The sequence below is a fragment of the Ambystoma mexicanum genome, chromosome 10 (assembly GCF_040938575.1).
Source record: "Ambystoma mexicanum isolate Mex_15411 chromosome 10, UKY_AmexF1_1, whole genome shotgun sequence".
Lineage (NCBI taxonomy): Eukaryota > Metazoa > Chordata > Amphibia > Caudata > Ambystomatidae > Ambystoma > Ambystoma mexicanum.
The window spans coordinates 1579836989-1579850312 of NC_090932.1; the positions used below are offsets into that span (position 1 = coordinate 1579836989).

The 13324-nt window shown below is 41.6% G+C and overlaps 1 protein-coding gene across 1 annotated transcript in view; it reads left to right on the top strand.

Moving 5' to 3' along the window:
• DERL3 (derlin 3) overlaps positions 1 to 10284 on the top strand; it is a 33820-nt gene extending 23536 nt beyond the window's left edge. The window contains exon 7 of the mRNA XM_069619920.1: positions 9928 to 10284. Within this exon, the coding sequence (XP_069476021.1) occupies positions 9928 to 10081 (154 nt within the window). The 3' untranslated portion in view covers positions 10082 to 10284. The remainder of the gene's footprint in view (positions 1 to 9927) is intronic.
• Positions 10285 to 13324: the final 3040 nt, after the last annotated feature.

A 13324-nucleotide genomic window follows, 5' to 3' on the forward strand; every position in this document is an offset into this window, starting at 1 on the left:
TTTACACAGTATAATCTGACTGTGCTTTCCTATTGTTTTGCTTTTGTTGCAGGTTCATTGTGTTTTATGAATACATGGTTCTTCTGCACAATCTTATCTGATTTAGTGACATCATGCTTATTCCATCCAATACAGCCTCTCTAAGCCGATGGATGTCAGGAATACCCTATCCTGGCATAGCCATTTTGTTTCTTTTCTGTCGGCCATCTTTAGTACGTCTTCTACAAGAAACTAGGTTAGTTTCTTCTGTGGGTTTTACCACACTGATAACTACAGAAAAGCCGACGCTGCCTCTAATGCGACCTCAAGGTGTTGGATTTGCAGCTCTAAGTAAAGGAATTTGTGAGCAGTAGTTTTATCCACTCCTAAAATTGATTTCAGGCATTCACGTACTGTTTTGCACATACAATCGTGTTATTCGATTGACCAAACACCAGCTCTGTAACATGCTTCCTCACAGGATCTTGCTTAATATACTTCCAGGACAGGGAGTAAAGCATTGCCTCCATAATTGGCCAGGAAACATTTTATTCCTGCATTAGACTGCCTTCGGACTAGTTACAGATTCTCAGCGTATGTTGACCATGTCCATTTATTATTAAAACCAATACCCAAATATTTAAAAGAATTAACTTATGTTCAATGTAGAATATTGGTGATGATTTACAATTCTTTTTCCCCATGACCATGATCTTAGATTTTGCTATGTTTACATTCATCTTGTGGTGAGCCATAAATCGAAAATAAATACCTCTTTGACAGTATCTGCAGAGCTTTTGGTGCATTTCCTATTAAAATATCGTCTGCGTAAGCGAAGCTAGGCTAAAACGTCGACAAACGTGGGACATCCAGTGTCAGTCAATTATGCTAAAAATTCTGATGGGTTATTTAGATATAAATTAAATAACATCAGAGCTATTACACAGCCCTGCCGAACACCTTAATTTATAGCAAGCATTTCAGTTTTAGTCCAATAGTTATGATATTGAACAAAGGCAGTACTGCTGGGGTATAGCTACATAATTATACTCACTAGATTTCTGTCTATATTTGGAGATTTCAGATGCTCCTCTCCACAGTACTTGACTTTTATGGACCTATCCACAGCATTTGATAAAGAGTTGTTTCTTTGACCTCTGTGTATTTCCCAAGTATCTTGGGCAAATTCAAACATTGCTTAGTAGTTCCCACTGAGGCTCGGAACTCCAATTGAGTGTCAGAAACCCCCTTAGTCCACCTGAAGGTGCAGTTTCTACAGCATAAACTGTCCCAAAACATTACGAGAAACGTCACTAAGGGAGATTGGTGTATAGCACACACAGCTTGACAAATCTCCCTTTGTAAAGATTTGTACTATATTGCTTGAACGTCAAGTGGCTGGAAGTACACGCTGGATTAAGATCGATTTGAACAGATTGGTTAAAATTTGGGCCCATGATGAAGATTTCGATTCATATACATTGCCAGGGCCCCATCCAGACCAGGTGAGTTTGTTAATAAATCCATCTATTATAGTTGGATTTAGTCCGTCAATAAAGGACTGTACACAAGGTGCAAATACAAAATCCCGACTAACTGGTTCATGCTCAGAGATTACGGTAGACGCATTATATATGCTACTATAATAGGAGTACCAATCAGTGCCTGTGATATTAGCTTCTAGCTGGGTTTTGTTTGGCTCATCTGGCATGCCCTTTGTTACCAGTTTACAAACAATCTTTAATACTGCATGTTTCTTTTAGGCCTTGAGTTGATATTGTCTCTTTGCTCTTTCTAGATTTTGTCTATAGACTCCAGACATCTATTAGGACTTGACGAGTGGTAACCTCAGATTTTAAAACTGAGAGTATGTTCTGCTTAGTGTCCCTACAGCCTTTATCAAAACCATTTTTACTTAGTTTATGCAAAGAGGTATTTGAAAATGTGGCTCTCGAAACCGTTATAAATTATTGTTTAGATTATCAAAGAAATGGATCACTAGTGCTGGGTCAATGTGCCCATTTAGACAGATCTCCAAGTCCACAGCTCCACTAGTTGTTAACTGAGACAGAAGTTTAGTGCCGATATCTCAGGACCATTTTAGCCACCTCTTGCTATTGGTCGTATGAAAGTTATTTAAATTATTTATTCCAAAAGTATGAACTTCTACATGTATAGTGAAGGTACACATAAGCGGGTAGTAGTCACTTTCCGATCTAATAATTAAAGCGAAATCCCTAATCATCTACTATTCTAACCATAATGTAGTCAATCGATCCCAATGGTGTGTTTGTGTAAATATCCCTTTTTCTGGTGGATCCCATACAAGCCTACCATTTAATATAGAAAGTGTGCTTGTCACACAAATCAATCAGTTTTAAAGCTTGCTTATTTACCAAATTAGTCTGTGTGACCAATGGGGGAATTCCGTGTAATGACCATTCTTTCAGGTCTGTTTTAGCTAAAAGTTCCTGATTACATGTCCTTGCATTGAAGTCGCCCATAATTAGATAAAGGAACTACTAGGTGTGCTGTTATTGTTAAAATCGTTAACATTCTCCAGCATTACATGAAGAGACATCATTGGAGTTATGTTTAAATTGCTTTGGGATGGAGTGTTATATCAGTTTATAAAGACACCTAGTTCCTTTTTCGATGGTCTAACCTCAACCAATTGTACGTGTTCTGTAGATAAGTTACAAAAAGTATATTCTGCATCCAGTTTGGTTGAAATCAAGAAGATTAATCCACCTTTTGCCCGTCCTCTTATGGAGGATACTGCTGCATTAGAACGTGATTTATAACCATCAATGAAGAGAAATAAAGAAAATCCAATCTGGATCCTGTATTTTATTTGCTATACCCGCTATGTTCCATGATAATATTGACTAATTTTGAGTCCACTTTGATGAAACACTGTTCTCATACATTGGCACTGAACTTGGGTCCTTTCTTGATGAGCTATACCATCGGGAGCATAGTAGAGTATGTTTCCAGCAAAATGAAGGGAAAGATTGTCATTGGTAATACAATCGGAGCAGGTGGAATCAATTGAAATAATTTCCTCTTGGTCTTGAGTCTAGAAGAAAAAGCTCTGCAACCACTAGTGCATTTTCCCCCACCTTTTGTTGAGTCAAATCCGCTTTCTTCAGTGTCGATGTCAATGGCTTGCTCTTTTTACTATTTAATACCTATGAGATTGTTGCCTACGAATTGTCCGAAAATGTCAAATACTGAATGCACAAAAAATGCGCACTCGGCATGGAAATCAATCTGTATTCTATGCCCAATAAACCTTCTGCAATTTCCGGATCATAAAATGTCAACATTACAAAGTCATATTTACTCCCTAGTCCCCTCAGTAAAATGCTCAACTGTTTTTATTTTTATAGATCTATTCTTATGACTGACCGACAGCCTCTAACATGTCTTATTCAATGTATGGACTTATTGCAAAGGGACTTGTTTGTCACATGGAAATTAGAATTTAACTTACCAAACTCACACACATGTAAATCACATTATGTTGTTTCTTAAACCTCCCATCTATATCCACCTTATTTCCATATGATGTTACATGAGGCATGAGGTGATCTCTTATAACCAGTGAATTAGAGTTTAAAGTTTCTTGTATATTGGAGATTGCTTGTACCGACTCATGATGATGTTGGATCTTCATTCTGAGTCTCAGAGTGGCTGATTTCTTGGTGCCCTTTGATAACTGAGAACACCTATTTGGGGCCTCAGTTGCAATATCGGGGGCATAGTTAATCACATTCCCTTCTACCATTGGGTGGTCCTCTGTTCCTTCATGGGCACCTTCAATTAACATCTCTCTTATATATGCTTTCACTAGGAGTCTTACGCCGATGACGCAGTGTTGCTGGCACACACTCCCTTAGAACTACAGAAACGTGTAAATGCCTACGTGAAATATTCAACATAAAGGAGTCCCAAGTTATGTGTGTCGGTTAGGCAGTCCAAAATCTGCCTCACATTTTTGCATCTGGACTTAAGCTTGACTGAGTGGACAAATTCACCCATTTAGAGGTGACCTTTAATAGTAGGGCAAATTGGTTGGGTCATATTTTTGAAACAGCGCAGAAATGTGCATATGCTTGTGGTGCACTGCATAGGTTTGGAATGGAGATGGGCGGGTTAACTATCAATCCTATACTCACTTTTTACCAGGCTAAGCCCGTCGCATCATGTGTCTATGGTGCCGAAGTTTGTGGTAAGTCTCCAGTGAAATCGATTCAGGTCAAGGAAAATGGATTCCTCCGTAAAGTTTTAGGGGCAACAAAGACAACTTCAATCTATTTGCTTCATCGAGAATTAAGATTGGACAATATAAATGATCTCATAAGCATAAAGCCTTTGTTATTTTGGGTACGATTATGGTCCCAAGTAGAGCATCATATAAAACATGAGATTATACAAGATCTGAAACTCTCAGACGCCTGCAGGAATATTATCTGGCTGAACTCTGTGTAAAAAGCGTTTGCAAGCATTGACTTGTCAGTGCTTTATGCTGTTCCAGAAAACGCTTCCAAAGCTGATGTAATATGTGTGCGACAAAAATATATGGATCATAGAAGGGACTTGCACGATCGCCTCAAGTCCAAAAAGCAGTCAGTCCTCAGGTACCAGGACTACGGTTGCAGTGGGCACAGTGCTGATTATATGTGCTGGTTTCATTGCAAAGGTAAGAGGAGTGTCTTGCTACACTTGAGGACAAGTTGTTGTCAGTAGTTAAGGGAAAGGACGTCTCAATATGCACGGGCCCCAAATTGAATATCCCATGACCGTACAACGTTATTCCCTCCCACGAGCTGGTTCAACTTTTGTTTTTTCTGTCCAGCTTTTTACAAATCCAGGTCAAGATTTTTAATAAATATCCCATTTCAAAGAGACTAACTATCCCTCAAATGGATACTGTCTCTCTAGTGAGCGCTGGTGTGCCGACTATCTGGGTTAGGGCATAGTTAAGAGACTGGCCCTAGCCTCTCTCATTACTTTTTCTAGCATCCAAAAATTGGTGCACACTTTCGGAAGTCAAATCTGTCTATTTTTATTGTTATTGCTTCCTCAGTGTGTGACTATTCCAAACAACAATAATTCTCATTTTAAAAAAAAGAAATGTACAATCTAATGTGAAGATTGATACATTGTGTCTTTTTATGTGTGTGTGTATTCACACTCTTATGCCTGCAGAGTCAATCTGTTCACTTAAAATGATACCATTCAACCGAGCTTGCTAGTTAATAAGCATGTCTCGGAGGTCAGGTCATCACCCTGAGCTTTTTATGGTCAACCGGTTTCAGCGGGATGAGTATCACTATCCGCTTTCTTCAGGACTCGATCTTGGACATCATTTGTCAAGTTTCAAAAACAATTTCTAAAAAAGACAAACATAATTCTTCATGTCTTAATCTTCAGTTTCTATTTGGGGAGAGCGTCTCTTGTTTTCTTCTACAGGCGTCTTAATGTCCAGCTTCCCGGTTCTCAACTGTTTGTTCTCCTCTCGTTTGTTCAGATCTTAAAGTATCTGTCCTACTCTGTACAGTGGACCAGTTTTTGGGGCTGCCACGTAGTTTCTGGGCCACCTGTTTTTTTTCTCTGAACATTTGCTTTATTTTGAGGAATTCCACTTCAAGCGACTGTTTGCGGTTCTTTGTGCCACCTCATTCATCGTTCAGTATGCCCGTTGTTCGTTTAGGGACAGTCTCTTAAATAGCCCCTAACCTAGATAGGCGGCAGACCAGCACTCACTAGGGAGACAGCATCCATCTGAGGGATAGTTAGTCTCTTAGAAAAGGGATATTTAGTCAGTCATAGGTGACTATAGATGTAGAAGTTACTTATTAACTCAAAAATGTTTTTTGTCTGTGTTGTGGGGAAAAAGCATATGGGTTCAGACAGAATTTATTAGCACAAAGACTTTTAATTTACAAGATTTTTAATACCAATGTTGAGGAAGTCAAATTGCACTACAATAAAAGAAGCAACTAGTCTTATATTATCATTGCTATCGAAAGAGGTAGCTGGGCTGTATATAAGTATCTAGACGCCGCAATACAGTTGATTTCTGAACATTTGCTTCAATAATTGCAGTTGCACAGACAATAATTTTATAACTATAATTGAATATACAGTGCTTATCGTAGTAAGTTACATACATTATTTCATTTGTACAGTGTTTATGTTATCCTTTATGAAGTGTATATTCTTTGAAATTAAGAGTAATTCAATTCTACCGTTGGGTGGTCCTCTGTTCCTTTACAGGCACCTTAAACTAACATTTCTCTTATATTTGCTTTCACTAGGAGATCTATTTTGGTTAATAAAGAGCTTCCCCTAATTCTCTAGATCTAGAAATATGTCGGTTAAAGTGACTTTATAGTCACTCTGAATTGTATCAAGGTTGCATGAAGGTACTAACATGGTTTCCAGTCCTGAATTCCTATTCTTAAGATCAGAAACTATTTTCCCCAGCTGGGTTATGTCCAGATCCTTTCTTATATCCTGTTTAACCTAATTTGGGGCAATGGGGTTACAAGTGGGTGCAACTGGGCCTGATTGATGGTTATCACCTTCGGGTAAGTTTGCCTCATGGTGAAATTCCAAACGTGTCTGAGGTTAGTAAAGGGTTATATCTATTCGACAATACCACTGAATCATGATTTACAAATTGATGTTTATTACCAGATTTCTCAGTACAAGGATTTGTGTGAGAGGGAATGCTCAGGTATTTTAAACTGGATGGATCAGTTTTATGGACTTCTATAGGCAACAAAAGGTAATCCTTCCATCCTGACCTGTTGTACATGGGATTTCAGATGTGTCTAGTGGGTCAGGTTCTGGCTGCTTAGAGCCCGTGCCCTTTGTACTAGAGACTGAAGCTTTTGGATTTACTTGAAGGGGAGGAAAGTGATCAGAAACCGTAGGTTGTTTTGGTTTCCTGTGAGGTTGGCCTGTGTTACAGTTAGGTTCATTCGTACCTCCTAATTCACTTGTCAAATTTAAGGGATTTAGAGTTTGAATCTCCTCAGTTAGGTGATTTGCCTCAGCAATAGGCTTCATTATTGCATTTAGTTTTTTCAGGGGACGTACCACCGTGGGAGACTTGATAGTTTCCTTTTTCATGGTATTACAAATTCCCACTACAACTTAAAACAAGATTAAAAAAATCAGCTTGTTAATTGTAAAGTTAAAAGTGATGACTGCCACTAGATCATCTCATAATTCATTGCTACGTGCGTGAGGGTAAAAAACATAAACACACAAAACATTAAGTAGATCTAAAAGTAGATGTACAGAACATTCCCAGGAAGAAACGGGGTTTAAAGAGTAAGATACAGTCATTAAATACCTAATCAGACACAATCATGAGATACCTAATCAGACATCATAAGGGGATCTTCTGAGCACATCTGTAGTCCATCACGCAGCCATACACTAAAAGGTACAATGGCTTATTTGAAGCTGCTCTCAGGAGAACGTTCCTTTATCCACAGACATCTTGGAACTTGCATCTAACTTCCGATAGTGTTTCTTCATGTACCATTCTTCTTTGAGTTCACATTCAAGCTTCCAAAATCACCAACCCATTTCTCTTTCCCACATTCATTTGTCTTGCCCCATTAGTTCTTTTATGTGGAACCCTCTTTTTCTTAGCTAGTACCACTTCCCCCAAACTGATCCAGAAATCCCTGACGGGGCACAGTACAACAGTTTTCAGGCAACTCTAGGTGTCTGAGACTTCTACAGTGGTGATATGGTGCAGTATAAAAACCTCATACCATACTGTGTAGCCTATTGCTGTAGGAATTGGAACCAGTGCCCAGGTAAGGGCACTGACCATTGGTAAAACGTGGCACATAATCTGTCCCTTTGCGGAGGATCTGGTATTAGTACTCTCAGATCCGCGTAGGGGGGAAGAGTTTATCCATTTGTGGAGGTGCTGGACTTTAAGGTCAGAACAAACAAATCAGGAATTCTGAACCCGATTGTTCCCATGCCGCTTCTAGACTTGCTTTATAAAGCAACTCCATGGACATCTAAAACCATCACGTATGTAAGGTTGGACGTCACACCCACACGTAACTGCGATCATAGTGCAAACTGATGACATTGTGGTGGGGCGGGTCGGATGGTGATATTTCTATGTCCTGTAGAGGTTTTTCTACCGCTTCCAGGAGTTCATATTAAGACACCCACAGATGCATTTGCCTCTAGCCAAGCTGATCTCATGAATTTAATGTGCACCAGAAAGTCAAAGGGGGCGTGGGTTTGCCTGCCACACCCTGTACAGAAACCATCTGGTGACCCAACTAATAATACTAGCAGAGTCGAACGATGTAGGTGGCGCTTCCGAAGAATATTAGTATATATTAAACAATCCATATTTGGGAGGTCTTTCCATGTCTTTAGGGTGAGGCTGAGCATTTATATGAAACCCTGTCAATAAACCAACCCTTGAAACATTGAACAAAATGACTGTTGGCGAGAAGGGACGCCGTGCTTCACCACTTTTCCATCACCTTTGGATTAAGAATAGAGGCACTACCAGTTCGTCATTTCAGACTTTGACCTTTGTAAGAAGGAACGTATGTCCTCCTACCAGCGAGGTCTTGGGCCTTGACTACATAGGGGCGACAGATGGAGTAGGCGAAAGAAATCAGGCAGATTTTGAAGTTTTGTTGCAGGGGGCCACCTATTCAAGAGGATCGATTTCTGCAATGTGAAAGATTAAAAGGTATTTGTTTTTATGAATACATCGGTAGCAAAACTGAACTATTAATTCCAAACATTAGTCCTGTGGGTGAGCAAGTACAACTCCAAGGATCATCAGGTCTGTTGTAGTAGTTCGGTCAGTAGCACTGTATAAACCAATCCCTTTACCAGATCAAGTAACAGCCTCCAATCTGGACTATGTTCCCCACTAGGCTAACTCACTTAGATGTTCCTAGTCTACTGCTCCCCTCTAGGCTACCTGATAGGCCGTCAAGACCCATTAGATGTAGGCCCATTCAGTGCCCTTTCTCCTGATCAGGGGAAGGTCGAAGATTATAATTATAAAACATTTGTGCTCAGAAAATGACAATCTTTAACACCCAGAGATGCAGTTTAAGGCCCCAGTCTTACACCACCACTATGTTTAGTTGCATTTCTGTTGATCATACGTGCTTCAAAGATGGGGACGGTACTACACATCCAGTGACATTGATCCCAGCTTTGTAACATCTGGCTAGAAGTAAGATTCAGGCATACTGTATCAGATGACCACTTAGGTATGCTTCTAGGCTCTCTGCGTGAAAGACGGTACTCCCACTCATTCTTTCAGACATGCTACTTAATGGCCCATTTGCCTCAGGGAGCCACATTTTTTGACTGGTTCCAGTTGTATGATCATGGCACTGACCTTACAAATTTGGAAAGGTAACCTTCCCGTCTTACAGGAGCAACCACACGCATGCATTAGCCCTTACTTGGAGCACGTGGCCACCGGCAATAGAGATTTGACTTGTCACATGGTGTTTAAATGCGATTAACCTTTATGAGCGGTGTTTTGTACTTATTGCGTTAGTGGCATGGATTGGTCTAATCAAGATTGCAGTGTGTGGATTTGGGTTGGGAGGGAGGTAGAGGCTATCAGGCGAGTCTGGATAGTGTGACCCACTCTTGGATTCTTTGTGCACACCTGTTACGTTTAAACCTCACAGATTTAGAGGGTGCGGCCATCCGGGTCCAAAAGTCACTCATTATCATTGCGAGCATGCACTGCAGCAGGGATTCCGGCTCTAGTTATGTACTCCTCATTTGAAAGCAAATTAATCGAACATGGGAGTGGGGATCTTTTATTAGTGATCAGTTTGGAAGGTTCTGGCCTGGAGACCTTGTTGGAATGCTAATGGTGCTGAACCCAACTCTTTTCTTCCCCATTAGCAAGCTGATTTTTGAGGTACCGGAGGAGGATCCCAATTACAACCCTCTGCCTGAAGACCGGACCGAGCGACCACCTGACGCGGATCAAGACCGGACCGAGCGACCACCTGACGCGGATCAAGACCCGGACCAAGCAGATCATCGTGAACAATAATGCAAACACCCTCCACCCCCTAAGGACTACCCCATCCACACAGGAGCTTGCACGTCCTATATACATTTTCTAGGTATTCACCTTTTTGCACCTTGAAGGAACCCGCAGGACAGAGAAAACATTTCACCTGTAAATACCAGCACATGCCTGCAAATAATAGTATGCTTATTTTATATTTTAAAAATTAAATATTTGCTATTTTGTTTTTGGTGTGCAGTGAAAGAAATGAGGTGCAGCTAGGTGCCCTGTGACGTAAAGGTGCTTTAACCTTGCAGGTGGCGGGAGCAAGATGGAGAAATCAATTACTAAACAATGCCTGGTTTTACAGTATATCCACCTGAGTAGTAAGGCTGGTGGAGGATGCTCTGAAAAAAGACAGCCTTTCTGGAGTCACCTTGGAGCAACCTCCAATGGGGGTGGGGGACCCTCATGAATACAACCCTGCTACATCCAGTCCTGCTTTGGTGAGATTCACCCCGCTCTTCCGAACACCTCCATATGCCTCCTGTCATTGCATACCCCACCCACAGCACGCACGCCCCCCCCGAAATTCCCCCGCTACCCTGCAGCATTTACTTGCTCACCGAGACTTTCTGCTGCCGGTCTCTGGCCGCAGTATGCTTTCCTGGGCGTTCTCTATAAAAGGTGGCCATTGAAACATGGCCCGAAGAGGACATACCAAGTACCGTGTGATTATCCAGTCTATTGGAGTCCGATCAGAGAGCCGGTTGCTTGCAAACCCTCATAATTAATTATAGTAAATGCTTATAATCCCTAACTTTATCAATGATCAACACAATACACTCCAAAAAAAGAAGTGTGTTCCCTTCCAATCCTTTTTTTTTTTTAATAAGTTTTAAAATTTCAATTCTTTAAAAAAAAGTAACAGCCAACACGTGTTTCGACCCTCCAACTGGGTCCTCCTCAGGGAAAAAATGGCTACTTAATACTGTATAGTTCCGCAACCGAATCTCAATAATGCTTCGCTCCTCCTAGGTATTCAGAGCGATGTTTGACCTCAAGCAAGAAAATCAACCCTTTCTAAACTTACTTTAATAGAATTTGGATTTCACTTAATTTTTTAGTCCGCGTTTTAAACTGGCCTCCCAATGAGTCTAATGTAGCGTTCGCTTTACTCAGTCGATAGAAATGCTATGTTCTGAATTAACTCGCGAGCATGCAGAATATGTAGATTACAAGTAATGACATTGCCTACCCTGGGAGGACCCAATGTACGTAAACGCTCTTTGCCACCCTGTTCTAAATGTTATATTTCATTGCCTCGTGCCAAGCGGCCTGGTATTGACCAGTCCAGCGGGCTTATACCTGATGCCATAGAGCAGTCCCATCAAACCGCATTATAGTAACAAATTAATTGCATTAGTGTACAGTTAGGCCTTACATTATACCCCCATATCTCTATACTACTATGTTTGATTACCCGCCCCCACCCCCCCCAAGATCGGTTTTTGCTCAGCCTGCTGGGAGTGGTCTTGTGGGCGGCTGTTCTTGTGTTGTAGCTTGAGTCAGGGGGTTTCTGATGTCCTGTCTGCAACCAGGTGTGCTCCGGATGTGTGACATCTGGGTTCCTCGCCACCCGGTACTGTGGTCATGTCGTGCTGGCTTGATGGGTGGGCACAGCGATGGGAGCTGTGTAGTGCTCTGGTGTAGCCTGTGCCATGGTCCCCTTTGTGCACGGTGGAGCCACTCCAGGTGTGCGTGCACAGCCATCCTTAATTATAGAACAGAAACAGATGTGCAATGTCAAACTCCTGCATGTACAAAAATCTATTGCAGAATTAGTACTTTATCTAGATGAAGTGCTCTGTGGACCAACGTAGAGGCTCTGCCAGGTTTCCAGAGTCCAGCCGCTTGCATATTTGTATGCACTACACGGACCCATTAAAAAGAAACACAGAGTTTATAGAGGACAGAGTACAGAAAAGTAGACCTCAATGTGAGGCTGTAGTGAAAGGGAATCCACCAAAATGTCGCTCTCAGAACTCCGAAGGAGGGGGGGGGGGATAAAACACATGGTTTAAATGGGGAAGAGTGACAGGCAGTGGGGAGAAAAGAGATGAAAAGTTAAGCAGTGGGAAGGTGCCCTTTTGGTGTAGGCATAGACAAAATGATAAGGTGGGTAGTACAAAAAAGTAACGTGTGGCCTATGGAGGGGGCTGGATAAAAACCATGAGAAAAAAAAAGACTGGATGTGAAAAGAAAGTCTTGAAAAATAACGAAAGGTTCATAGGTGCATGCTAGGTAACATATCGGATGGAACAATGAAAATGGCAATGGGTGTAATGTAGGGAGGATGGATGGGTAGCTTGGTATGTGTGCATAAAGATCGCACAAGCTGGGGTGGAAGTGGGCTTGCTCTATGAGATAGGTGAATGGTCTTTAGGTGCATTGGCAGAGTTTAAGCAAATATATGGTGCCACAGAGCCTCTTCCCAACCAATATGCAACATTCATGCAATATATATATCTGTGGTGAGCTTTTAGTAGTTTGGCAACACAAGGTAAAAAGAGATTTAACAACCTAATTTGCAGGTGATCTGTCAGTCATGTATTTGCACTCTGGGGCTCACAGTCTCACTTTCACAGAACAAAACCAGATATCCAATGCCAAACTCCCACATACAAACACGCACCTAGGGTAGATTTGGTACATCTTCGGGAGCAAATGCTCTGTGTGGAAAGAGTCTTACCTCCGTGTGGGGCTACAGTGAAATGAGATGGCAAAATGTAAACTCCGTAGAATGGTGCAGATGTCTTCTGCCGGGGTGGGGACGGAAACGAGATAAGAGCTCCAAATCCTGTCTCCTGTTGCTGCTGTGAGCATTAAATGAGTCCACAAACGTCTCAGCCATGAACAATGCTCTGAGAGAGAAGGTCTCAGCCATGAACAATGCTGAAAAAGAAGGTCTCAGCCATGAGCAATGCTGAGAGAGAAGGTCTCTGCCATGAACAATGCTGAGAGAGAAGGTCTCTGCCATGAACAATGCTGAGAGAGAAGGTCTCTGCCATGAACAATGCTGAGAGAGAAGGTCTCAGCCATGAACAATGCTGAGGGAGAAGGTCTCAGCCATGAACAATGCTGAGAGAGAAGGTCTCAGCCATGAACAATGCTGAGGGAGAAGGTCTCTGCCATGAACAATGCTGAGAGAGAAGGTCTCTGCCATGAACAATGCTGAGAGAGATGGTCTCTGCCATGAACAATGCCGAGAGAGAAGGTCTCAGC